General features: G+C 46.2%; 1 protein-coding gene and 1 long non-coding RNA gene across 2 annotated transcripts in view; one reads left to right on the top strand and one right to left on the bottom strand.

The window, feature by feature from the left end:
• ARHGEF25 (Rho guanine nucleotide exchange factor 25) overlaps positions 1-18,251 on the bottom strand; it is a 383,409-nt gene extending 365,158 nt beyond the window's left edge. Inside the window, exon 1 of the mRNA XM_088466128.1 lies at positions 17,959-18,251. Within this exon, the coding sequence (XP_088322254.1) occupies positions 17,959-18,063 (105 nt within the window). The 5' untranslated portion in view covers positions 18,064-18,251. The remainder of the gene's footprint in view (positions 1-17,958) is intronic.
• LOC148534626 (uncharacterized) overlaps positions 1-25,769 on the top strand; it is a 32,165-nt gene extending 6,396 nt beyond the window's left edge. Inside the window, exon 3 of the long non-coding RNA XR_015877038.1 lies at positions 25,292-25,769. This is a non-coding gene — a long non-coding RNA (uncharacterized LOC148534626). The remainder of the gene's footprint in view (positions 1-25,291) is intronic.
• The last annotated feature ends 649 nt before the right edge of the window (positions 25,770-26,418 follow it).

The following is a 26,418-nucleotide window of genomic DNA, read 5'->3' as shown; positions in this document are numbered from 1 at the left end:
ACCTGACTCAAGCTGGCAGTGTCTGAACTGACTTCACGTGTGGCAAGTTCGAAGGGCTGGAGAACCTTGCACAACACGGAAATCAATCTCCACTGCGCTTGAGTCAGGTGCATACCCCCTCCTTTGCCTATGTCATAGGTGGATGTATAGGCTTGTATGGCCTTTTGCTGCTCCTCCATCCTCTGAAGCATATAGAGGGTTGAGTTCCACCGCGTCACAACCTCTTGCTTCAGGTGATGGCGGGGCAGGTTCAAGAGTGTTTGCTGGCGCTCCAGTCTTCGGCACGCAGTCGCTGAATGGCGAAAGTGGCCAGAAATTTTTCGGGCCACCCAAAGCGTCTCCTGCACGCCCCTGTCGCTTTTCAGAAAATTCGCCACCACCAAGTTTATTGTGTGAGCAAAACATGGGACGTGCTGGAATTTGCCCAGATGTAATGCCCGCACAATATTGGTGGCGTTGTCAGATATCACAAATCCCCAGGAGAGTCTAAGTGGGGTAAGCCACTGGGCGATGATTTCCCTCAGTTTCTCTAAGAGGTTGTCGGCGGTGTGCCTCTTACTGAAACCGATGATACACAGCGTAGCCTGCCTTGTAACGAGCTGGCGTTTCTGAGATGCTGCTACTGGTGACGCTGCTGCTGTTGCTACGTAAGGTGATACATCTACCCAGTGGGCTGTCACAGTCATATAGTCCTTAGTCTGCCCTGTTCCACTTGTCCACATGTCCGTGGTTAAGTGGACATTGTGTACAACGGCATTTTTCAGGACACTGAGGACACTTTTTCTGACGTTTCTGTACAGTCTCGGTATTGCCTGCCTAGTGAAGTTGAATCTAGACGGGATTTGGAACCGGGGACACACTACCTCCATCAATTGTCTAAATCCCACTGCACTAATGGCGGATAACGGACGTACGTCTAACACCAACATAGCAGTCAAGGCCTCAGTTATACGTTTTGCTTCAGGATGACTGCTGTTGTACGTCATCCTCCTCGCTAAGGACTGTTGGAGGGTCAATTGTTTAGTAAAAGTAGTGGTGTTCCTACTTCCTCTCTGGGATGATGAACGACTCCCAGCAGCAGCAACAGCAGCAGCGGCAGCAGTAGGCGTAGCAATGCAGGATCCTCCGGAGGAATCCCGGATAGGAGAGTCAGTCATGCCAGTGACATGGCCTGCAGGACTACTTCCAATCCTGACTAAGGAGGAAATTGACGAGGAGGGAGTTGACGGTGTGGTTTGCAGGCGCTTGGATACAACAGGACAACGGGATTAAGGTGTCCCTGGACTGCTTACGGTCTTAGCCAAAGTTTCTGAACTTGACAGTAACTTTTTATGAACGCGCTGCAGGTGCCGTATAAGGGAGGATGTTCCTAGGTGGTTGACGTTCCTACCCCTACTTATTTCACCTTTACATATGGTACATATGGCAAGACAGTTGTTGTCCGGATTTGGATAGAAATATTGCCAGACCAAAGAGGTGGAATGTTTGGTCTTCTGCCCAGGCATGACCGTGATGGGCTTTTTCATCCCACGGACAACAACTGTCTCCCCCGGAGCCTGATTTAAACAAACCACATCACCATCAGAATCCTCCTCGCCAACTTCCTCCTCAGCGCCAGCTACACCAGTATCCTCATCCTGTTGTACTTCAACAGTGACATCTTCAATTTGCATATCAGCAAGTGGACTGTGGGTGCTCCTTTCAGCACTTGCAGGGGGCGTGCAAATGGTGGAAAGAGCCACCTCTTCCCGTCCAGTGCTGGGAAGGTCAGGCATCGCAACCACCACCACACTTGGACTCTCCTTGGGGATTTGTGATATCTTCTTAGAAAGCACAGTTCTTCGCTGTGCTTTTGCCAGCTTAACTCTTTTGATTTTTTTAGTGGGAGGAGGGCTTCCATCGTCATGTGAAGCTGAACCACTAGTCATGAACATACTAGGGATCGACCTTAGCCGTTCCTTGCCACTCCGTGTCGTAAATGGCATATTGGCAAGTTTACGTTTCTCTTCAGCTGATTTAAATGTTTTTTTCAAGGTCATTTTCCTGAACTTTGTCATTTGGGATTGTATGTGCCCTCTACTATGACATTGGGCATCGGCCTTGGCAGACGACGTTGATGGCATGTTATCGTCTATGTCATGACTAGTGGCAGCAGCTTCAGCACTAGGAGGAAGTGGTTCTTGATCTTTCTCTATTTTATTTTTATCGGAGAAAGTTTGGTCCTCCATTTATGTTATATCGATTTGATATATACGTGCGGCTAAACACAGAAAATAATTTTTTTTTTGGTTTGGACTGGAGTGTACTTTGGGGGTTACAGCACCCTTTAACGGTCAAGCCAGCCGGCCCTTTACTTATGAGTCATTATGACACAGGCGCACGCTTGGCACTACTTTGTTGATGCACGTGCGGCTACAGCGCACACAATTCACAAACACAGAAAATAATTTTTTTTTTGGTTTGGACTGGAGTGTACTTTCGGGGGTTACAGCACCCTTTAACGGTCAAGCCAGCCGGCCCTTTACTTATGACACAGGCGCACGCTTGGCACTACTTTGTTGATGCACGTGCGGCTACTGCGCACACAATTCACAAACACAGAAAATAATTTTTTTTTTGGTTTGGACTGGAGTGTACTTTGGGGGTTACAGCACCCTTTAACGGTCAAGCCAGCCGGCCCTTTACTTATGACACAGGCGCACGCTTGGCACTACTTTGTTGATGCACGTGCGGCTACTGCGCAAACAATTCACAAACACAGAAAATAAATTTTTTTTTGGTTTGGACTGGAGTGTACTTTGGGGGTTACAGCACCCTTTAACGGTCAAGCCAGCCGGCCCTTTACTTATGACACAGGCGCACGCTTGGCACTACTTTGTTGATGCACGTGCGGCTACTGCGCACACAATTCACAAACACAGAAAATAATTTTTTTTTTGGTTTGGACTGGAGTGTACTTTCGGGGGTTACAGCACCCTTAACGGTCAAGCCAGCCGGCCCTTTACTTATGACACAGGCGCACGCTTGGCACTACTTTGTTGATGCACGTGCGGCTACTGCGCACACAATTCACAAACGCAGAAAATATATTATTTTTTTAGCACTTGGGGGGAGCACCCCTGATGGACAGAGCACCCCCTGGACAACACTACAGCACCCCTTTAGGACTGGGACACTGCACAGGACTTTGGAGTGGACACAGCCCCTATGGAGAACTGACTGCACAACACAGTCCAGCCAGCCCCTATGGACTTTGAAGTAGTGGACACAGCCCCTATTAACAACAGCAGCACAGCACAACACAGCCAGCCCCTATGGACTTTGAAGTAGTGGACAACAGCAGCACTACACTACATTACACTACACAGCCCTAACTCCCACCCTCCCTCTTCACTGTCCACAGCCGAGTGAGAAAATGGCGCCGACGCGGGTACCTTATATAGGATCCAAAACCCGCAAGACTCGGAAGGCGGGATGATGACGTTTTGCCTCGATTTCAGATCCGAGTCAGGCGGGAAAAGTCGAGCCTGATTCGGATCGGACTCGGATCGGGGGGGCTCGGGGGGGTTCGGATTTCAGAAATCCGAACCCGCTCACCCCTAATATATATATATATATATATATATATATATATATATACACACAACTCTGTGAGAGCTGTAATTGGGTGATCGCCAGGGCCGCCATTATAAATGGTGGGGGCCCGGCACTGAAAAAATAGCCAGCCAGCCCTTCCCCAACCAGACAGCCCCTGCACCAACCAGTCAGCCCCTGCCCCAACCACAGCCCCTGCCCCAGCCAGACAGCCCCTGCACCAGATAGCCACCCCAGCCAGCCTGGCCCAGCCCCAGATAGCCAGCCCCTGCCCCAGACAGCCAGCCCCAGCCCAATAGCCAGTCTGCCCCAACCCCACACTTACCTGATGCTTGTAGCTCCAGCCTTTTCAGTCAAAATCCTAGTCCTCTGCTCTCTGTATCAGTTGCGCGGCGTGACATCATGACATTACGCGCGCCGGCTGCCAGGTCTTACTCTCTCCAAATGAAAACTGCAGCATAGCAGGCACGGGGGGTGGCAGCTCCGGGCGAGCCGGCCCCGCTCTCTGTCCAGGCCTCCAGTCCAGTCCCTGATGGCCTCCTGTCCAGGCCCTGATGGCAGCCCTGGTGATCGTTGCGCGCTACCCGGCAACTGCCATGTCAGCTGTCAGCGATTCCGCTTCAGGTAGTATGAAAGCCACCTGACTTAGAAGCGCTGACAGCTGAACAGGCAGTTGCTGGGCAGCTCTGAGAGTGGCCCGCTGATTGTGCAGAGACGGAGACAAGGCTGTCTCTGAAAAAAAAATTGGTTGGTCAGGGGGGTTTCTGGGTAGTCAGAACCCCCCCTGCGTGCGCTAGTCTAAAATAGTTTTCCCAAGTTCAGCAAGGAGAAGCTGGAGTGGCAGCTGTGGTGTGTGGGCGGAATACGGGGGCTGGCCTGGCAATCAAGTGAGGGCAGAAAAGAGGCCAACCGACTAATCAGCAGTGAGGGGCGAGTGGAAGACTGAGAAATGACATTGAGGCCGGGGCTGTCTGGTTCAGGTGACACGTTACCGTCACACGCCCGGGACATGTACTGAGACGCCCACCCGAGCAATTGCAGTTGTCCGCAACTGCGTACACATACGCAGCTTTGGGCGCAGATCATGCAAATATCAACTTCCTCAGTGAGTCTATAGTCACTCAGACTGGCCGCCGTAACTGAGACGCTGGAGCCATGTTTCATGTGTACAGGATCACAGATGTGACACGTCCTTGGAATGGTCGAGACGTGCCTGCGTTTTTAGCCGACAGTCCCCATTGCCGCCTCCAAACACTTCTTGCCTGTCAATCACACTGCGAATAAAAGGGTCTCTGTATTAAGTCTTGGAGAGAGATACAATGGATGGCTATGTAATACCAGCCAATCAACTCCTAATTGTCATTTTTCAAATACAGTCTGTAAAGTGATAGTTATGAGCTGATTTCCTGGTACTTTATCTCCATCCACTCTCTCCAAGGCTTAGTATATAGACCCCATAGGCGACTACAGTAATGTACTTTGATGCATGCAGTGGCTCAGTTTGTGACAACATCGGCATAGCATATACTGTAACTCTCAATCAGTCCAATTGTTAATGACATTCTTTCTTCCTCTCCTGAATGATGAAACTATGGGCCTGATTCAGAGCCGCTCGTAAGCGGCCGCTCGTTCGTTCCGAGCGATGTTTGCCCAACTGCGCATGCGTACGGATCAGTGCGGCCGAAAATTGTTTGTTCGCTAAATAGCGAATGCCTGCTATTTTGAGTGACAGGAGGAGGCGTATGTGGGTGGTAACAGGGGAAGGTGCTTGAAAACGGGGAGTGGAGATCCGAACGCAGGCGTGCTTAAAGGTAAAAACGGGCGTTTTATGGGTGTGCATAATTAATACAGCAGCGTCATTGACCACGTCACTGGGTTATTTTATAGTCAGAACTGCTCGCAAGATTGTGGTAGGAAAAACCAACCACAAGAATAGCGAGCAGTTCATATGCTGGTCGATGTACTCGATTAATCTAATAAATAGCGGACATGACGTAGGATGCGAGCGGCCAGGGGGCGTAGTTATCCAAAAAACGACCGCAAGTTTTGTTCGCTCGTTCAGACATGGAGGCATGAACAGACCGCAAAGAGCGAACGGTTCATTTGAATAGCCACCCCCTTTTCCTGAACGACCGTCCGCAAATAGCGTCCGGCTCTGAATCAGGCCCTATGCTCATAAATTTAGACCATATGGACTCTCCTGTTTTATATGCTCCGGGCCCCCCAAAGCCTTAATCCAGTTCTTTTCCAACACAAACTGTTATGTTCATGTTTTGACTTAATATAATTTTTTAATATAGCAGCTTCATAATGGGGGTAAGGTGCAATCAGGATTACTAGGGTAAAATTACCAAAATTCGAGTTTGGTTGAGTTGTTTTTTTTTTTCTTAATCTCGGGCGATTTTCCCGTTTTTAAACTCGCAAATTTACTAAAAAGTGAGTTTAGCTGAAAGTGAGTTTTTCGATGGTGAAGCAAATCGAGATATCTCCACTGAGTTGCAAGTTTACATGAGATTACTCACCCGAGATTGCAGTGCTTTCTCTCTGCCTAACTCTCCTGAGCTAGCAGCCTGCACATGTCAGTGGGATATGTGATGGCTGCTTGTGTGTTACACCTGTTATAGAAGGATTAAATTTAAAAAAAATTGATGTTGCCCCCCCCCCACCCACCCTAAAAGCATAACCATCCCCGGACTGGTCAGCCAGTACTGGTTCCAAAAATTACGGGGAACAAAACGAGTAGGGTTCCCCCGTAATTTGGGAACCAGCAGCTGGCTCCCAATATAGGGGGGAAAAATTGCATAGGGTTCCCCCTATATTTAAAACCAGCACCGGACCCAAACCGACCGTGGTGTAATGCCACAGCCAGGAAACCATATCACTGGGTCTCCATGGCCAAAGCATTCTCACCCCAAGCCGGTCAGGCCAAGCTGGGGATCTCAGGGGAGGGGGGACCCCCCAAAAAAGGCTTGGTCTGAAGCCCGGGGCTCTTCCCCGCACCCCTGGGCTGTGGGTATGGGGATAATAATGTGTAAAATAGTAGAAAACTATTGTATTTTACAGTGGAACTACAGGTGCCAGCATGCCTGCCCTTTGGAACTTGTGGTACTACAAGTGCCAGCAGGCGGCTAGCACCCGTACCCCCACTGTAAAATAAAAAGTTAAAAAACCACAGTACACACACACCATATCTAGTAAAACTTTATTACATACACCTAACCCACTCACACATACTTACCTGTGCCAGATGGTCTGTCCACTTCTCCCATGTAGATTCCATGGGTGTACCTGGAAAAAAGATCCCATACTCACCTCCATCCTTGCGCCGCTCTCCGTAGCATCCACGCACTTGGCAAAATAAGAAAACGACTTATGTGAACCATACAAACAGGTGAAAGTATATGTTGTGCCATAATACTTGCACCTCGCAAAATGACAGATGACCCTAATCATCTGTTAGTTGGCACGGGCAGATAGCCAATCAGCGGCTGATTTACATGTCCCAGTCAATGACCGTAAGTCGCTCATTGACTGGGACCCACTTGTAACCAGCCAATGAGCAGCCACCTCCACACTGCGTGAACTCAGGTCGGTCGGCCAGCTTGGCACTGCTACTTTAGTATATCTATTATATCAACATCAATCTGCAAGAACATCAACTAGAGCTTAATAATAAGAGCACAAACTAGATCGCTTGGACACCTTCATCTCTATGGAAGGTATCCCTGTTATAATTACATTTTTCCTTAAAAGAACATTCTGTAAAATTTCCTATTGGATGCTGTCCATGAACAGAATTCTTTTTCCACCACCATTTCTTTGTACGCATATCTCATTACAGCATTTAGCAGGGCTTGTTATTTCTATAAGAGAACATTTTGCCCCTGGGCCGTGTGTGTGAAAGTTCATGAGAAGAACACACCTTGGAATAGATTCCCATGGGAATGTGTGCAGCAACATGTTTCCTGGAAGAACTTACTACGGTTGAATCCAATCTAAAAGCTAAAGCCACAAATTACCTTATCGGTAGAGAAGCTGAGAGCACAGATCCAATCAGGCAATGGGTTTAATCTCAGTTGCCACTATAAGAAATTATGTTCTGCCCGGATGTATCAAGAAACACCATCAAGGACAGGGGCTCCAACAGGAGCCCGTGCCCGCAATGTGTAAAGTAAAGCATATTTGCTGACATTTAGGCTGCCAGGTCGGCACTGTGAGGGGCGTTAAGCTGCAGATTTGGGCGGTGCTGGGGGCTTGGTGACGTGTATGTATAATCTTGGCCCTGTCCCCAGGGCCGCTAGCTAGGGTAGTGCGGCCGGTGCCATCGAGCAGGGCACCACGGGTCAGGGGGCGCAGTTTGGGCCTGTCAAATTTCTCTTTATTATCATTCTCACTAATAGCTTCCTCTTATTTCATCCTCAATATTTCCTAACCTCCCCTATCTCTTCCCTGGCCCTTCCCCATGAAGCCATGGCCCTTTTTTGGGTGCATTATGTCCCTTTGAAAATGAGAGGGGCGCCAATGCTCTTTCTGGTACAGGGCACCAAAAAGTCTAGTTACGGCACATCTAGACAATGCCGCGATTGTGGGGGGCAGGGCCAAAATGATGCAATTCAGTGTGAAACACATCATTGGCTGCTTGTACCACCCACTTCACTCGAGCAGTAGGCAGCCCGGGTTGGCGGAGGCTCCAGATGCCCTGGCCACTCTTTCGGCAGCTGGGAGTGCCACCCAATGTTTGGGAGCCATCTTGCCATTCTCTGAGAACAGGCACGTATGAAGTAAAGTGATTGCTGATTCGATAATTTTACTTTGTCCAAAAGGTCAGCCAGCGTGCTACTGTGCATGCGCAGTCATCTGTCTGTGCATGTACAATCGTCCATTACAGGGAAGGGATTTTACGGATCCCTCTCCTGGTAAATTGTGCGATATGCAGCCCATAGGACACCGAGGCCAAGCAAAGCCTTGAGCACCCCCTTAAGGGGGCTACTATTGCGATCGGAAACAGAGGAACCGCAGTGGAACCTACGTCAAACATTCAGGTGATACTTACATTTTGCAGGGATTTCCCACAAGATGTGTTTAATAAATATGCCCCATCTCTGCTATTATTTCCAGCCAAGTCACATGAGACATTTGTATCTGTGTACTTTTTAACTTGTATTTCTGTTGCATATTTTTCTGATAGCAATTATAGTTCATCATCGTAGGCTGCATTAAAGCCAGCAGGGAGGTTTCATACGGCAATAAAGATGTTAACTTGAAAATACTGCAGTCCCTTATCTGGATCTCCGTTCCCCTCCCCCTGATCTAATTCTCTGTTTTGCCTCAATGTCTCAGCTTTGAAGACAGCCAACTACTTAGTTAAAAAAATAAATAAACTCTTTTTTTTTGGGTGATGCAACTGTCTTCACAATGTCTACATTTGTCTCAGTACTTGTGTACTTTACAGACTCATTGCAGAGAGAACCCAAGAGTCCTACAATCATTATTATTATCAATCATGGTAACGTCTAAATCCCCTTCACGGAGAGGACCCTGATGTCATCAGCCAGTGTCCAGCATCATTCCCTACTATCCAAGTGGGCATAGAGGGGGAATATAACCTTGTGGCGAGCGTAGCGAGCCACCGAGCCCGAAGCATGGTGAGCGCAGCGAGGGGACAACTTTCTTCTTTAGGTGGGGACAATGGGCCTGATTCAGAGCCGCTCGTAAGCGGCCGCTCGTTCGTTCCGAGCGATGTTAGCCCAACTGCGCATGCGTACGGATCGTTATACGCATGCGCTAACCAGTCAGTGCGGCCGAAATTCATGTGCTCGCAAAATAGCGAATGCCTGCTATTTTGAGTGACAGAAAGAGGCGTATGTGGGTGGTAACAGGGGAAGGTGCTTGAAAATGGGGAGTGGAAATCAGAACGCAGGCGTGCTTAAAGGTCAAAACGGGCGTTTTATGGGTGTGCGCATTTAAAACAGCAGCGTCATGGACCACGTCACTGGGTTATTTTATAGTCAGAACTGCTCGCAAAATTGTGGTAACAAACACCAACCCCAAGAATAGCGAGCAGTTCATACCCTTGTCGATGTACTCGATTAATCTAATAAATAGCGGACATGACGTAGGATGCGAGCGGCCAGGGGGCGTATTTTTCCAAAAAACGAACGCAAGTTTTGTTCGCTCGTTCAGACATAGAGGCGTGAACAGACCGCAAACAGCGAACGGTTCATTTGAATAGCCACCCCTAGTTTTAGAACGAACGACCGCAAATAGCGAGTGGCTCTGAATGAGGGCCTATGTTCGGTACTTGTTTACGTAAAGTACACAAGTACCATTTAAAACATTCATTGGGTTCTCTCTGCAATGAGTCCGTAAAGTACACAAGTACCTTTGTCTCTTTCAGTAATGGAACAGTCTGTTAGTTGCAGTGGGGTACATTTTGTCAAATATTGCTATTATATTCCATTTTGATGGAAACAAATATTATTTATCAGTATATCACTTTAAAGCACTTATAGATGATCTGCTCAGTAACTTCCCAAATGAAAATAAAAATGGAAATAGTACTTAGTGATCTATTCAGTGGTCGAAGTGGGGCGGTATACGGCGGTATGACATACCGCCACTTCCCGACCCCACTTCATTTTAGCCGCAGAAAAGAATGCACCAGCGCTGGGATGCAGTATGGTATCCCAGCGCTGGAACAGCGGCGGAAATGTGTAGAGATGTGTCCCGCAGGGGACACATCTCGATCGGCGGCAGCGGCCACGCTGGCATGTAGCCGGGACAAAGCATCCGGTCCTGGCTACAGTCAGCACACACTGGCCGCCAGCCAATCGCAAAGCTCGCGGCTGCAAGCCAATCACGGGGCTCGCAGCCGCCAGCCAATCACAGGGCTCGCGGCAACCAGCCAATCACGGGGCTCGCGTCCGCCAGCCAATGAGAAGCTGCCAAGTGGCAGCTTCTCATTGGCTCGCACAACTGCACCAGCAACGTGGGACCCGGTGCTCCTGAGTCTTTGCAGCTCCGTTCCAGCAGCGCACTGAGCGCAGGACAGAGGTAAGTAGTGAGAGGGAATAGAGAGAGGGGAGGATGTGAGAGGGAATAGAGAGAGGGGCAGGCAGTTAGTATTGTAGGTGGTGACAGAGAGGGAATTAGTGAGAAGGGCAGGGTGTGAGAGAGGGGAGCAGGCAGGGAGAGTGGGGGGGGGTGAGACGTACAATGGGGTGATATGGAAGCAGGGGCCCAAGGGGAGGGGGGGGGAAGAGATTCATTCGCCATACCCCCACCTCTAAATTCCCACTTCGAGCACTGGATCTATTCATCATCACTTACTTTATAAAAACATTAACACTTTCACCTACTTTTGTATAAATTAAGTATTGGGGCTATTCATAATAAAGGTAATGGAGAAGATGTCACAGATATCTCCTGCTTACCTTTCAGTCCAGATCTGGCCCACTGTTCCCATACACTAGTATGGCCACCTAAATACATAAAGCTCAGAAAATACAAAATTATAGGAGCTTGACTGCAGGAACACTCGCCGCACCGAAGCTGCTAACCTATGGGATCCTTCTGCTACTGCTAAGCTTCTTCCGCCTGAAGTCGCACATGTGTGTGAACCCAAGTTCATGCATGCGTAGTAGCACTGCTGAGTCAGACTCGGCAGTGCTAAGTTTCACTGCTACTAAAGTAGCGGTGAAAGGATTTGTGGGGACAGCTGATCCGCTTCATGGCAATATTGAATTGCTCCAGTGCTCACAGTGAGTTAAAATGTTAATTATTGGGAGAAACCCAGTCCCCGATAACTATCATAATGAATAGGCCCCTTAGTCTTATGAAAACAGCATAACTGAAAAATATTAGCATGGATGTGATATTATTTTGTTAACTATAAGCAAAATGTTCCTTGCCACAGCTTTAGGGGCCTATTCATCAACACTAAAATAACGGTTTTAAGGACATTTCCCTTAATTACCATTATTTAGTATTCATTAACACACTTAACGCCTGAGATATCACTGATATCTCCAGGTTAAGTCCATCTGCGTTAATTTCCACACTCCCCATTAGGGATGTGCAGGCTCGGATAGGTTCGAGTTTGCACGTGGAGTTCGGATTTTTCCTGCCAAAAAAACGGAACTCAGAACGAGGCAAAACGTCATCTTACATGGACGAACATCATCATTCCTGGTCTTTTGTCCAGGAATGATGATGTTCGTCCATGTAAGATGACGTTTTGCCTCGTTTTGAGTTCCGTTTTTTTGGAGGGAAAAATCCGAACTCCACGTGCAAACTCGAACCTATCCGAGCCTGCACATCCCTACTCCCCATACATTAGTACATTAGTATGGGGATGTAGAAATTAGGCTATCCATCAAATTCCAAAAATTATGTATTTACGGAATTTGATGGTGTTACTATACTCCACTCTCAGGTGGAGTATAGCGGGTTATACTTACCTGCTTTCAGCGTGAGCAGATCCTTCTCAGCTCCCTCCATCGCTCCCTGGTCCGTCCTCCGGCTCCGGCTGCTGCTCTGACACAGGCTGCGTTCTCCCGGTAGAACACAGTAAAGTTAAAAAAACAAAACAAAGAAACAGTAAAGTTTAAATAAAAATAAAAAATTCGGTTGCAGTCTATGACAGGCGGGCAGGTAGGTGGTGGAGGGGAGCGGAGGGGGGGTTTGGGTGAGGTCGGACGGATACAGAATTACCGCAGCTGTAATCAGTGCTGCGCATGCGCCGCTTTTGTGAACGTAACGGCGCATGCGCAGCACTGATTACAGCTGCGGTAAGTTACAGCAGGCAGGGAAAAGTATCCATTTTCTGAAAAGCTGTTATCGCAAAAATGACAGCTTTTTGGAATAGATAGTTATGGAGAGGAGGAATGATGAATTCCTCTGGTAATTAGGTAGAACTCCAATGCGAGTTCTAAACCTAATTACCTCCATCGATTTTTGAGTAATGATGAATAGGCCCCTCAGTGACACATGAAAGTGTTCCTATGCTAAGAGACCGACAAGGTAGGATTTAAAAACATTGTGGAAAGTGTGAAAGGTGCATTTATGATGTACACTACAGTAAGCAGATATAAGCTTTCACAGGGCCGAAACTAGGATATCTGTCACCCAGTGCAAGGCAGCAATTTTGCGCCCCCTCCCTTCCCGTACCTGGATTTTGTCCTTGCTCCTCGATAAGGCAGTGCACTACTCAGACATACCTGGTATAGTGACTTACATTATTCCACAAATCATAATGCCCATTACACATTATGCCACACACTGCAATGCCTATTACCAAAGTGCCACTTACATATTTGCCCAACACCATTTTATCCCCCACAGTAATGCTTCTAATTATTTTAAAATTACCTGCTCGTTGCCAGGGGGTTTATGCTCGTTGCCAGGGGTTACATGCTCGTTGCCATGGGGTTTCATGCCTGTTGCCAGGGGTTACATGCTTGTTGCCAGGGGGTTTCATGCTTATTGTCAGGGTATTTATGCTTGTTACCAGGGGTTACATGCTCGTTGCCATGGGGTTTCATGCTTGTTGCCAGGAGTTACATGCTCGTTGCCATGGGGTTTATGCTCGTTGCCAGGGGGTTTCATGCTTGTTGTCAGGCACTTCCGGGAACGCTGTGCGCATTGCGCTCTGCTAACAGACACTAGAGGTCCAGTAGGACCTCTAGCATCTGTCTCTTCTTTGGCGGCGGCCATTTTTGGATGGCCGTTTTCAGCAGAGTCCATGCGGACGGCTAGTCCGCATGGAATCTGTTGAAAACGGCCATCCAAAAATGGCCGCTGCCAAGGAGGAGACAGACACTAGAGATCCAGTCTCCTCTTTGGCGGTGGCCATTTTCAGATGGCCGAGCCAGATTTTTCACCCCCTCGCAATACCCACGCGTTGCACGTGCACCTCTAGCCCCCCCCTAGTTGCAGCCCTGGCTTTCATTACTGTAACATATTGTAGCTGCCAACAGCCCAGGGGGCCTATTCATCAACACTAAATTAACGTGTTTAAGGACATTTTCCTTAAATAACGTTATTTTAGTATTCATGAAGCCACTTAGCACAGGAGATATCACTGATATCTCCTTGCTAAGTCCCCCTGCGTTAATTTCCACACTCCCCATACATTAGTATGGGGAGTGTGGAAATTATGGTATTCATCAAATTCCGAAAATTATGAATTTTCGGAATTTGATGGAGGAACTATCCGCCACTGTGAGGTGGCGAATAGCATCTGAAACTTACCTGCTTCCAGCTGGACAGGTCCCCCGGCGTTTTCCTCCGGCGCTCTGGTGCGTCCTCTGGCTCCGGAGGCTGTGGTGTGCTGGGAGACCATGTGACAGACCAGCAGGACGGAGCCGGAGGCTGCTGCGCGGACAGGTAAATGCTGAAGGGGGGGGGAGGTGAGCGGGGGGGAGGGGGGGCAGGTGAGCGGAGGGGGGGGGACACAAACTTACCGCATGTGTAGGTAGTGCTGCGCATGCGCTGGGTTAACAAATGTAACAGCGCATGCGCAGCACTGATTACAGCTGCAGTAAGTTAGTGTAGACAGGGATAACTATCTATTCCTGAAAAGCTGTCATCGCAAAAATGACAGCTTTTCGGAATAGATAGTTATGGAGAGGAGGAATGATGAATTCCTCTGGTAATTAGGTAGAAACTCCATGCGAGTTCTAAACCTAATTACCTCCAGAGAAAGTTTAGTAATGATCAATAGGCACCCAGGTATGAAAGATTTGTACCTGTGAATTTATATCCTTGAGAATGTCTTTGTTAATCATCACTGACGAACTGCTTAGTACTATTTCTATTATTCTGCATACTTACTACCATTTTCATTCTACTCTGGGCTTTATATGTTATTATTTATGTGGAAGATCTAAATGCAAACTCATAATATTATTGCCATATTGGGAAACATATTAAGATGGGGATAGTAGCGTACAGAGACCTGATTTGACAGTAGCAAGTATGAGGTGTTTAGTGGCACCAGATCCTCTGCAAATTATCCCTGGAAATGATTTAAGAAGAATGTTTGAAAGTCTGCTCAACTCTATGCTGGCGCGTTCAAAACGTAGGGGTTCACTAATGGAGTGGAGATAAGCTCTGTCCTTCTCACAACTAATCAAATAGTTATACAAGGAGAAATCACTCATTTCTCCTGTTACCTCGTTTCTGCTGCTTACTGCCATGAACCACCATGGGTATGGCGGCCTAAATCAATTTACCAAGTGGCACAAAGCTTAGGTTTTTTGCAGGAAACTATCACCATTTCGGAATTGCAGTAGCTGTTGGGGTCTATTTACTAAGCCTTGGATGTACCAAGGCTAAAGTACCAGCCAATCAGCTCCTAACTGCCATGTCACAGGCTGTGTTTGAAAAATGACAAGAGCTGATTGGCTGGTACTTTATCTCCGTTCACCTTATCGCCATCCATGGATTAGTAAATAGACCCCTTAATCCGCTAATGGGGGCTGCTGAGTCAAATCACTATGTACATGCACAGACAATAGTCACGCATTCGCAGACAGCAGCCGTACATGCACAGATAATCTCTTTTCGCTGACAACATCAGGCTGCTGGTGACAGGGAGAAGACCCATGCAAAGGAGCCCTGACATTCCAAATTGCAGCAATATGCAGTGATTCATAATGATAGTTATAAGCTTCCCTATAGATTGTAAGCTTGCGAGCAGGGCCCTCTTACCTCTGTCTGTCTGTTATTATTACCCAGTTTTATTCTATTAATGTTTCCAATTGAAAAGCGCAACGGAATATGTTGCGCTATATAAGAATCTGTTAATAAATAAAAAAAAAAAAATTAATAGTTACTGCAGGCCCACTGCCACCAATGATAAATAGAACCTTGAACGCTGTGCGGTTGGTATAGGTTACTATGAACTTGCACCATGTGAGTAAATATCCCCAACTTGTTTTATTATGCTTAGAAATCTGTATTGAGACATTGGGCTCTATTTATTAACATTATTTTTACTAACATAAAGTGAAAAAGGGTGTTTTCACACCCTTTTCACATTATTTTAGTTTCACCTGTACTTATTACAGGGCAATTGGAGTAGAATTAGTAAAATTCTACTCCAACCCCTAGTATCACTTATTTTTAGTAAAGCAGATCGCATTTCCCATAATTGTAATGGGAAATGTGATCCGACCAGAGTTACTAAAAATAAATTGTAAAAAAATACCGGGGGAAGCCCTGTGATAATAACGCCACCTGGAGGTGGCGTTATCCAGGGTCTCCCCCAGTTACCGGGCTCCCACTCTGCTCTAACGGGGAGAGCAAAGGCGGGAGCCGGTACCAGTAATCAGCTATGTGGTCTAAACAGACCGCAAGCTGATTGCTGTAAAAAGAAGAAAAAAAAAATGTAAACATTTTTTTTTACTTACCTGAATCCAGGGACCGGTGATCGGGTCTCCGGTGATGGCTCCTCTCCGGTCAGCTGGTCTCCCATAGTGCACTGCGGCCCGGTCATCAGGTGATCGGGTCCCAGTGCAGTATGGGAGATCACCTGATCGGGAAGCCCGGAGAAGATCACCGGAGGCCAGGAAGATGCAGGTAAGTGTAATGAAGGGAGGGGGGGGTCGCGGGGGTCTGCTATCGTGGGGGCGGGGATTAGCGTCAGTGGGGGGTAGCAGCGACGGTGGGTCGGCGCATGCGCGGGCTCTTAGTCGTGGTATTTTTTCCGAAAATACCGCAACTACAGTGCGGATGGGATCAGCAGGGACAGAGCTTTATCACAAGCTCTGTCCCTGCAAGGGATTTATAGTAAATCCCTGTGATATTGCCTGAATTTGCAATGCAAATTCACTCAGTAATATCACACTACAATCCGCATTCAATATGCGGATTGTAGTAAATAGAGCCCTATGTATTCTCAGGAAAATGAAAACCTTATATAAAAGGTAATATTTGCAAGTACATCAGTATAATGACAGACATAAGTTGGGGACATACTGTACTTGTCAATATATCGTTTGTTTGATCGAAGGACAAAATATCACGAGTGCATGGGCAGGTTTGTGCACCCAATATGTCTGTAAACGTCGTTCACAGATATATCAGGTCGGCCCAGCAGCACAGCCGATGCCGATATATCTGAAAGATATATCAGTGCATTGGCATGTGTGTACGGGCTAAGGATGGCCATTGAGCTTCGATGATTCATATTCATCGATTGTTTATGGCCGATGTCGAATCCTTTTACCATTGATGGGGGATAACCAGATGGTTTCCCTCCATCGATGGCACAGCATGATCAAATGTTTTTTTGTTTTTATTTTTACAAGGTGTCGGGACACGGAGCATAGCCCTGCCCTCAGCACCTGTGAAGCTCTGCCCCCATATTCTGATTGGCCCACGGGCCAGTCAGTCAAAGAACAGGGATGACCATCGGTTGGTGAAACCATTGATGGTCATCCATTGCATAGTTGGTAACCATTGATAACAACTTGCTATATCGCCATCGATGGTAACCATCAATGGAAACCACACCAATGGCAATTCCTAGTACGGGCGCCCACAGCCTCATACTGACATCTCAACTGGGCGGACAAATTTAAATGGCTGCCCAGTTGTGATGTCAGGCCGATTGGTAAGTGTGTATAGCTTACAAATTGGCCGCTTGGATGGCGGATCAGTCTGGTGACTGATTTGTCGTTATTGTGTGTACCCAGCAATTGTATCCTAACAACACTAGTTGTACTATCACACATAATAAACTAAAAGATCAACATTTCCCATTATGTACAGGCAATTACATAAGTTGTTTTAACTAATAAAACATAATTTTATTGTCATTGTAGTTATTCTACTTATATATCACCAACTTATTTCACAGAGCAGTGCAACAGGTAGACAAATACAATAATAACAATATGGGAACATACAATGATACCCCCGGGAAATTGCTGGGTCTATCAACCTGGCAGTTTCCCAGATCTCAGCCTGACCCTGGTAAAGAGCAGATTCGGGGACCTGGGACAGCATCTCGGGTTGTTTGCGTTCACACTATCTAAATCCTGGGTGATGCTCTTTCAAGTGCAAAAACCCAGGATTTAGATGTAAGTGTGAAAAGGTTATAAGAGGGCCCAGAACGCTAAGCTTGCAATTTAACAGAATATAGGAATCTAAGTTTCAAAGCCTCCACATAATATAATACTGGTACATATTTATAAATATATTTTAGTTCAATCTAAAACATATATTATTGTTTGTCTAATACATTACTGACGTTAATACATGAAATTGATGTGTCTACCACATACAGTGTGTGTGACTACTCTTGTGAAGTTTTTATATTATATGGCTACAAAATGTATATATACATATATGACATACCCATTGATGGCTTGGAAGCACAAGGGACCCTAGGATATCAGCCATAGCACCGAGCATCTGATCCGTACGCCCTGCATGTCTCTGTGGAGTCTTCATGTTATACATCCAACTCCTTCTGGAATTCTGCTAATTTGTAGTCCTGTTTTCACTCCTCAGCCCCAGCTGGGTGCTGCACCCATTGAAGTTGCAGTCAGCAGCACTGTATTCAGGAAAGTTTTGGAATTGAGAGGTTAAAAGAGTCAGCTAATAGTGAGATTGTGTGTGCAGTGACAGACCAGAGCAGATTGCTGAGAGGCAGGGAGAGGCCAGTGAGCACAGCAAGCTAAACAGTGATAAATCCTTGCAACAACTAGAAAGCCAGTCCCTTTCACCAACTCCCCTCCACAAGTTTGGCTGGCCTCATTGCAGTGTTGTGGAAGGCAGCCATATGTTGGGTGTAAGTTACCGTAACATCCCATGCAACAACTGCGATTAGGAGCAGATGCTTAACTCTTTCACTGCCAGAAATGTCTGACGTAATATACCTAATAGCTATGAAGTCTACAGCTTGCTTTAAAAAAAAAAAAGATAATGCATTTGATATCTTTTTTTCACATCTCTAAAATACCATTGTACAATTTTATTTTAATTTGTAGAAACTAACCCTCCCAGTGGTGAGTGCTAAGTCAGTTGAACCTTTCAGGAGCCCCTGGTTATGAAGAAACCGTAGGAATTCTGGCCTAATAATCAGCTGATTCTTTAGCCATAAACTAGAGTTTAGAAAACAAACTTCTTTTGGAAATGAGGACATGTTTCAGTGCTAAATCACCAGTTTACTAGTGGCACAACTAGGAGAAGGCTGGCAATAGTATAGCACAGGCATATAAATCATTTTAAGCTGTAGGGGGCCTATTTATCAATATCCCCTGAAAATAACCATTTTATTTGGGGCAGGGTACCTGTAAATACTAAGTTCCCCTGAATGTATCTATGGGGGACCTCAGCAGATATCTGACATTATTGTTTGCAGAGTTTACCAAGCTCTGAAATGCTTCGCTATTGCCATCTCCATATGGTATTAGTTCATACATGCCTACTCTCCCAGGAGTTGCGGGAGGCTCACGTTTTTCTGGGTAATCCCCTGCACCCCCGAAAGAGTAGGAATATCTCCCACATCCCGTCCACCTCCTAGTGAAGTGGGCTGGATGGGGAGATTTTAGGACAAATTTGCAGGTCCGTATGCACGGGGCAGAACTAAACAATGCAATCATGTCATTTAGCCCCTCCTCGCGGACCCGCAAATCATGGGCTTTCCAGCAAAGGGGACAGGGCTTAATGACAGCTGAAGCCTGGCCCCACCCGCCGAAGCCGAGATGACCGGGCTGCTCCCGGAAAAGATGAATGAAAAGTCTGCAAGTACAGTATGTGTCAGTCAGGGGCTGGCTGGAAACCTTTAGCCCAAGGGGCAAACACATGCAAATGGCCCTGGCATTTCTACCAGGAAACTGTGAAGGAAAAATGGATTAAACAATCAATGAAATAATTATGTCAAAGAGCTATAATACCTCTTTTCCACCAAAAACCCAGGTCCGACCTGGGTTTTTGGACATGGTTCCAACCCTGGTCAGACCCAGGTCAGACCCATTTACACTGCACCTTTGATCTGGGTTACTCCCAGGTCAGCCCTGTTCACACTGAACTCAGGTCTGCCCTGCTAAACCTGTGAGGTCATAAAAAGTGGGAGGTGAATGCTCCACAACCACCAATCCGCTAATTTTAGGCTTGATCCAGGTCAGATAACCTGGGTTGCACCGTTTACACTGCACCATTACCTGGGTCCATCCTGGGTCCAACCCTGGTAGCTACCTGGGTTGGATTGCAGGGTCACTTGACCCAGGTTATTTTTCAGGGACCCTTTTACACTGAGCTGCGACCCGGGTAGACCCAGCAAAAACCCAGGTTTTTGCTCTGGTGTAAAAGGGGTATAAATAAAAACAACACTTACCTGCACCTCCTGATACAACAAAGAGCATTACAGTGACTTGTATATGCTAGTGACCGATATACAACACAGTGACCATTTTAATGACCAACACACAACACGGAGCATTCTGCTGATTGATATACAGTGCAGGTAGCATTATAGTGACATCAATATATTAGAGAACATTCTAGTATCTTATATAAAATATAGACAGCATTCTAGCAGCAGCTTTTGTCGACTGTTAAACTGTCCATTTATTTGGTGTGGATGCTAAAATTCTTACTAGACATAATGGTATTAATTTAGCAAGGATGGTCTGGTCACAGACCATAATTATTATTAGCATTTGTTTTTATGGCGCCACAAGTGTTCCGCAGCGCCTTACAGAGTACATAAACTAATAAGTGTACAAGAAACAAGTAACTTACAGTTCATTATAGAGCAGGACAAGGACACGATTTATATACATTGCTGCAATAGCGATTAAAGCACTCACAATAAGCAGCAGGGAGTTGGCAGTCATGTGTTAGTGCCCTTATGGCATACTTGCCTACTTTTGAAAAAGCATTTCAGGGAGATTGTGAAAACAACTACTATGAGTGGGCGTGTACTGCTACGTCTGAGAGGCGTGTCATAAAACTAATTTACATCCAAATGTAGACGAGCCCCAAAGCAGTTAGTAAGATCTATTTGTTGATGAGAACACACTGATACTTTTCAGAAAATACATGTAGCCATATGGATCTTTGTGCTTGATAACCAATGCAGGGAAATTATACTAATGATCCCTTTTTAATGTATATATCTCTGTTTTTTTTAATATAACAGCTTCATAATGTGAGTAAGGCTGAAATCAGGGAGATTGTTAGACTCTTCAGGAAGACAGGGAGATTGCTACTATTTCAGGGAGTCTCCCTGACAATGAGGGAGAGTTGGCAAGTATGCCTTATAGGGAGTAAGGAGTAGAAGAAAATGTAAAGAGGAGCACATGAGGGAAGAGGTCCCTGCTTGTGAGAGCTTACATTCTAAGGGCTCTATTTACTACAACCCGCATATTGAATGCGGATTGTAGTGTGATATTACCGAGTGAATTCGCATTGCGAATTCAGGCAATATCACAGGGATTTACTATACCATCTGCACTCTAGTCGCGATATTTTCGGAAAAAATACCGCGACTAAGAGCCCGTGCATGCGCTGACCCACCGTCGCTAAGCCTAGCCCCCCGCGATCGCGGACCCCCCCTCCCTTCATTACACTTACCTGCATCCTCCTGGCCTCCGGTGATCTTCTTCGGGCTTCCCGATCAGGTGATCTCCCATTACGCACTGGAACCCGATCACCTGATGACCGGGCCGCAGTGCACTATGGGAGACCAGGTGACCGGAGAGGAGCCATCACCGGAGGCCCGATCACCGGTCCCTGGATTCAGGTAAGTAAAAAAAAATATGTTTCAATTTTTTTTTTTTTTTTTTTTACAGCAATCAGCTCCACCTCCAGGTGGCGTTATTATCACAGGGCTTCCCCCGGTATTTTTTTACAATTTATTTTTAGTAACTCTGGTCGGATCACATTTCCCATTACAGTTATGGGAAATGCGATCTGCTTTACTAAAAATAAGTGATACTAGGGGTTGGAGTAGAATTTTACTAATTCTACTCCAATTGCCCTGTAATAAGTACAGGTGAAACTAAAATAATGTGAAAAGGGTGTGAAAACACCCTTTTTCACTTTATTTTAGTAAAAATAATGTTAATAAATAGAGCCCTTAATCTTAAAAATGTAATTATGATTAATAAATGTAGTTAGTAAAGTTCTACACTATTATGTGTAAAAATCATGAAAAAATAAATTGACACATTACAAACAAGCTATCTACTACATATACATACATTCTACTGCCAACATAATAATAATAATATTAAAATCAATTAAAAAAAATAATAAATTATAATTTCCAAGTGTAATAACATCAGACCAGGCTTGCCTACCCTCCTGATTTTCGGGTGGCGCTCCCAAAACCCCGGAAAGACAGGCAAGCCTCCCGGCAGCCAGCAACCCTCCCGACCTCCCCCCAGAATTAGCTGGAAACCTCCTCAGCGGTGGGGGGGGCGGTGACACTTTTCACACTGAATCGCGTCATCGTGGCCTCGCCCCCTGCTTCACAATGTCGGCCTTGTGAAGAGGGGGCAGGGCCACGATGATGCGATAGCGCGGCCCCACCCCGGCTCCGCCCCCAATGTGACGTCAATGCCCGGGCACGCCCCCCGCTGTTAGCCGACAATCAGCTCCCTCCCGGAAGGAAGGAGTTGATTGTCAGCAAGTATGCATCAGACCCTTATTCCCATTCCCTCATTTAAAATCAGGCCCCAGATCTGACTTCCTCATTTAAAATTAGACTCCGAATCTGACCCCTCTAACTCTCTCTTTAAAAATTAGATGCATATTTTGCCCCCTTCTTGAAAATCAGACCTCAGATTTGACCCCACCAGCTCCATTATTAAAAAAAAGAATCACACCTTAGATCTGAGGGCCTGATTCAGAGCCGAACACTCTGACCAGAGCGCTCGCTCTGAATCAGGGCCCTCCTCCATGAAAATGGAGCGTCCTCCTTCCATGATTATGGTCGCGATGGTCAAGACCACCGCTACCATCGGGCTTGCGACGGAGACCCTGCGGTAGGGTCTCGCTGCCGCAAGCCCTGGAGTGATTTTGGCTCTATTAGAGCCAAAATCACTCCCACTGACATCACTAGTGATGTCAGTGGGGCCGGCTGCAAATGGTAGGCGTTCCCATGGGATCTGATTTTCCCCCAGTGTATATGGATCTTCACCAAGTGTTAAAATAAATTGCACTTATTAATGCAATCCCTACCCAGATTAAGACCATCTCATCCAGTATAATCTAATTAAAATACATATGAATTTTGCTATATATGCAAATCAAAACCCCAATATGTTTTTCGCACAATTGAGTGTAATTCTTTTACACAACATGAATCAGACCTCAGATCTATGGGGCAACCAAATCACATAATTCACCCAAATCCTGCAGTCACTCGCCCTCTCCTGCATGGAGCTCTCACTGCATGCTGATTGGTGAATAGCTCCAGCCATCCACCCACCAATCAGCATGCGGAGCACTCCTATCACTATGAATGGTGAAGAGCCAGTGCTATCACCAATCAGCAGTCTAGCAGGATGCCATTTTAGTAGTGCAGCCACTCACTCCCCACATGTAGCTTGAGTATGACAGATGGCTGGGAGGCAGAGAGAGGAGGATAGAGCCCCCACTGATCTGATTGTCTTATAATTACAATTGGCACAGCAAACTCTGCCTACCTCTTGCTGGCTGTCACGCTGCAGTCCAAAAATGTAGGAATTCTAACGGCCCGGGGAGCAGATGCTACCTTGTCCCCTGGCCCAGCCTGCCACTGGCAACCGGGAAACATACAGGTTGCTTATGACTCACCAGCAGCTGCAACACTGCGTGTCCAATGCACAACAACCATTTTAAGAACCAATGGGAAGTGAAGTGATTACAGCACATGCTGGGGTTCCCTGGGGAGGTGGGGATCCCCCCAATAAAGGGGTCACCTTCTCCAGGGCACCCCAGGCCTGGGATGATAGGGGATTTGAAGTTCGTTTTTGAGTAGTATTTGGTGTTTGATTTGTACATGGGTATGCAAAATCGCTAAATCAAACATAAAATCACTATTAAAAATCATACCAAATCAAATTCAATTTAGAAAAGGCTTCTAAAATCGAACTTTAGTAAATGTGGGATTTTGACAGAGATTTCTACATTCAATTTGATTCGATTTGAGGTGAGCTAAATCGAATGCAAAATCGAACTTTGATAAATATACCCCTCAGACTTAGGGCCTGATTCAGACCCTCTCGCTAGATACAGCCGATAGCTCCCAGCGTATGGAAATTCAGCTAAGTGACGTCAAGGCAGGCAATCGCACGGCAAGGCATAAACACGCCCACTATGTCTTAGCAAGCAATCGCTTTGTGTTTATAGACGCCCACCAGCCTGTTTTTGCGAACGTCATCTCCAGGAAGTTTATACAACCATCAGTACACCGGGAACCATCGGATCAGACCGCAGTGCTTGTGGTTGACTGTACCCTACCGCAAGCACTGCGAGCACTTCAGTGTATAATTCAACCAGGTGACGTGTACTATGACGCTGCCTGTTAATTATGCACGCCTCTGAAACGGCGTTGAAACAGGCACGCCTGCGTTCACACCTCCACTCCCCCGTTACTACTGCCCTGCCCCTGTTACCACCCACAAACGGCCTCTCCTGTCACTCATTCCACTGGGCTGTCTTTGCTGGGTGAGCAAGTGCTTCCTGACCGCTCTAACTAGTTTGCGCACGCGCACTGCTATGCATACGCAATTGCATAACATGGTCCGCGTACGAGCGAGGGGCCGCTTGCGAGAGTGTCTGAATCAGGCCCACAGTCACACACTGAAGTATTAATGTCACACATCACAGTGGTCTGTGGAGCTCATTCAGACCTGCTAAGATGCAAACGCTCGCTGCTGCCGATAGTTTGCAATGTGTATGCATTGTGCGCATGCATCGCAATGCACGTGCGCATTACCTTAACGAAAGTACAGCATGGCAGAGTGAGTGACAGGGGAAGCTGTTTGTAAGTGGTAATAGGGGTTGGCCATTAAAAACGGGGGATTGGAGGTGCAAACGCAGGCGTGCCTGAGCATCTCAATGGCGTTTTAGAGGTGTGTAATTATAAGGCAGCATCATAGTACACGGCTCCTGGCTGGTTTTTACACTGAACTGCTCGCAGTGCTTGCAGCAGATTATGGTCAACCTCAAGCACTGCGATCGCATCCAATGTTACCCGATGTACCGATGGTTGCATACACTTCCTGGACATGACGTGCACAAGTGGGCGTCTTAAGACAGGCTGGTGGGTGTCTTCATACACTATGTGATCGCCTTCTAATACGATACCATTGTGTATGACGCTATATTTGGTTATTAGCGTTGTGCGTCTGCTTTGTTACTGCATATTGTTGAAAGTCCTATCAAAACCTATACGCATATTAGATAATACATATAAAATATACAAGACGCACAACGCACAGTTGCGCTGTACTTCAAATCACAGATAACCACAAAACACCTAGATGCACAACGCATATTAGCGAATTTACACAATATTCTCACACCCAAACATGCAATCACTTATAACAAGGTTCCCAAGCATTGAGGTTAATATTAGAGGCTTTATTAGCTAATACTTATTTTGTGAAATGTAATGTATATGATATTTAAGGTACAGAAGCTGGTAGACATGTCATGTTTGGTACCATTCTAAATCACTGTTTATTTTCAGATCTCCGGTTCTATTGGCAAGGAGATGGCATCATGCGTCTGCAAGTTATAAATTATAGGAAATTAGTGGTTAGAATGTATATCTGTATGTAGTGTCTTTTGACTAGTTTAAACCAGTGTTTCGGCGTGAAAACCACACAAAGCCACGTCTAAGGAACTGGGACATACCCCCAGTGATGCTGATGAACTGACCTATGATCTGCATTGTACCAGAATGTCCAGGAGCAAGATCCAATGGAAATCTTTCAACTAGTTTCTTTGTTCTGTAAGGTATATAACCTGAGTACTGATTATACTGATTATAGTATACAGCCATTCTTCTTGGATGACCGCAGGCTTCTGGATTGATGACTGGATACTGGGACCAGTGCGCACACGTATGTATCGGCTTGTACCTTTGTATTTACTTGCTTTTTGCGCTAATTGTCTAGATCACAGCGCGTTATACTTTTCATCGAATAATATAACTTTTTGTGCTTTGGAACCACAATTGGATTGGAAAGCAATTATTTCTTAAGCGACTTGTAGCGCTAAATAGCAACATTTAGGTATAGAGATTTAGGTGTATCAATACCCTCTTTGCCTGCCAAGAGTCAGGTTTAGAGGTTAAAGTAAACTTGAGACAATCCTGGAGTGTGGTGACCTCTGCAGTCCAAGCCCATGGGATTATTTTCTTATAATGAATGTTTTGGTCTCACCAGTGTTTGTTTATATCACTTGCAGCATGCTATGTACACACTCTCATTGGGATGGGTGGCACATGTGTTGCTTGCCAATAATCTCATATTATAAACTACATAACATTAATTAAAAAGAAAACAAAATATTTTGATGAAAATAAACAAAGTATGCCATAATTACAGTAAAACTTCCTGCCACCCCAATAAAGGTTATTCAGAACCAAGAAAAACATGGTCCTGAACTGCAAGAGTTGTTTTGTGATGTCATGCCACCAAATACGCATGTTAATTTAGAAAAGTACAGGGGGCGGGATGTACTAAGCATCGCATCTGCGAGTTGTCCTTTGTGATAGCCCCAGAGAGAGGGACTTCCGGGGTTTAACACCCAGAAGTCCCTCTGGCATCCTTCTGCGCATGCAGGGGGTGATGGGAGGTATCCAATTGGATC

The sequence above is a fragment of the Taudactylus pleione genome, unplaced genomic scaffold (assembly GCF_031769625.1).
Source record: "Taudactylus pleione unplaced genomic scaffold, aTauple2 ptg000065l, whole genome shotgun sequence".
NCBI classification, from domain to species: domain Eukaryota; kingdom Metazoa; phylum Chordata; class Amphibia; order Anura; family Myobatrachidae; genus Taudactylus; species Taudactylus pleione.
Note: the sequence above shows the minus strand (reverse complement) of the source record. Positions and strands in the feature narration are given on the sequence as shown.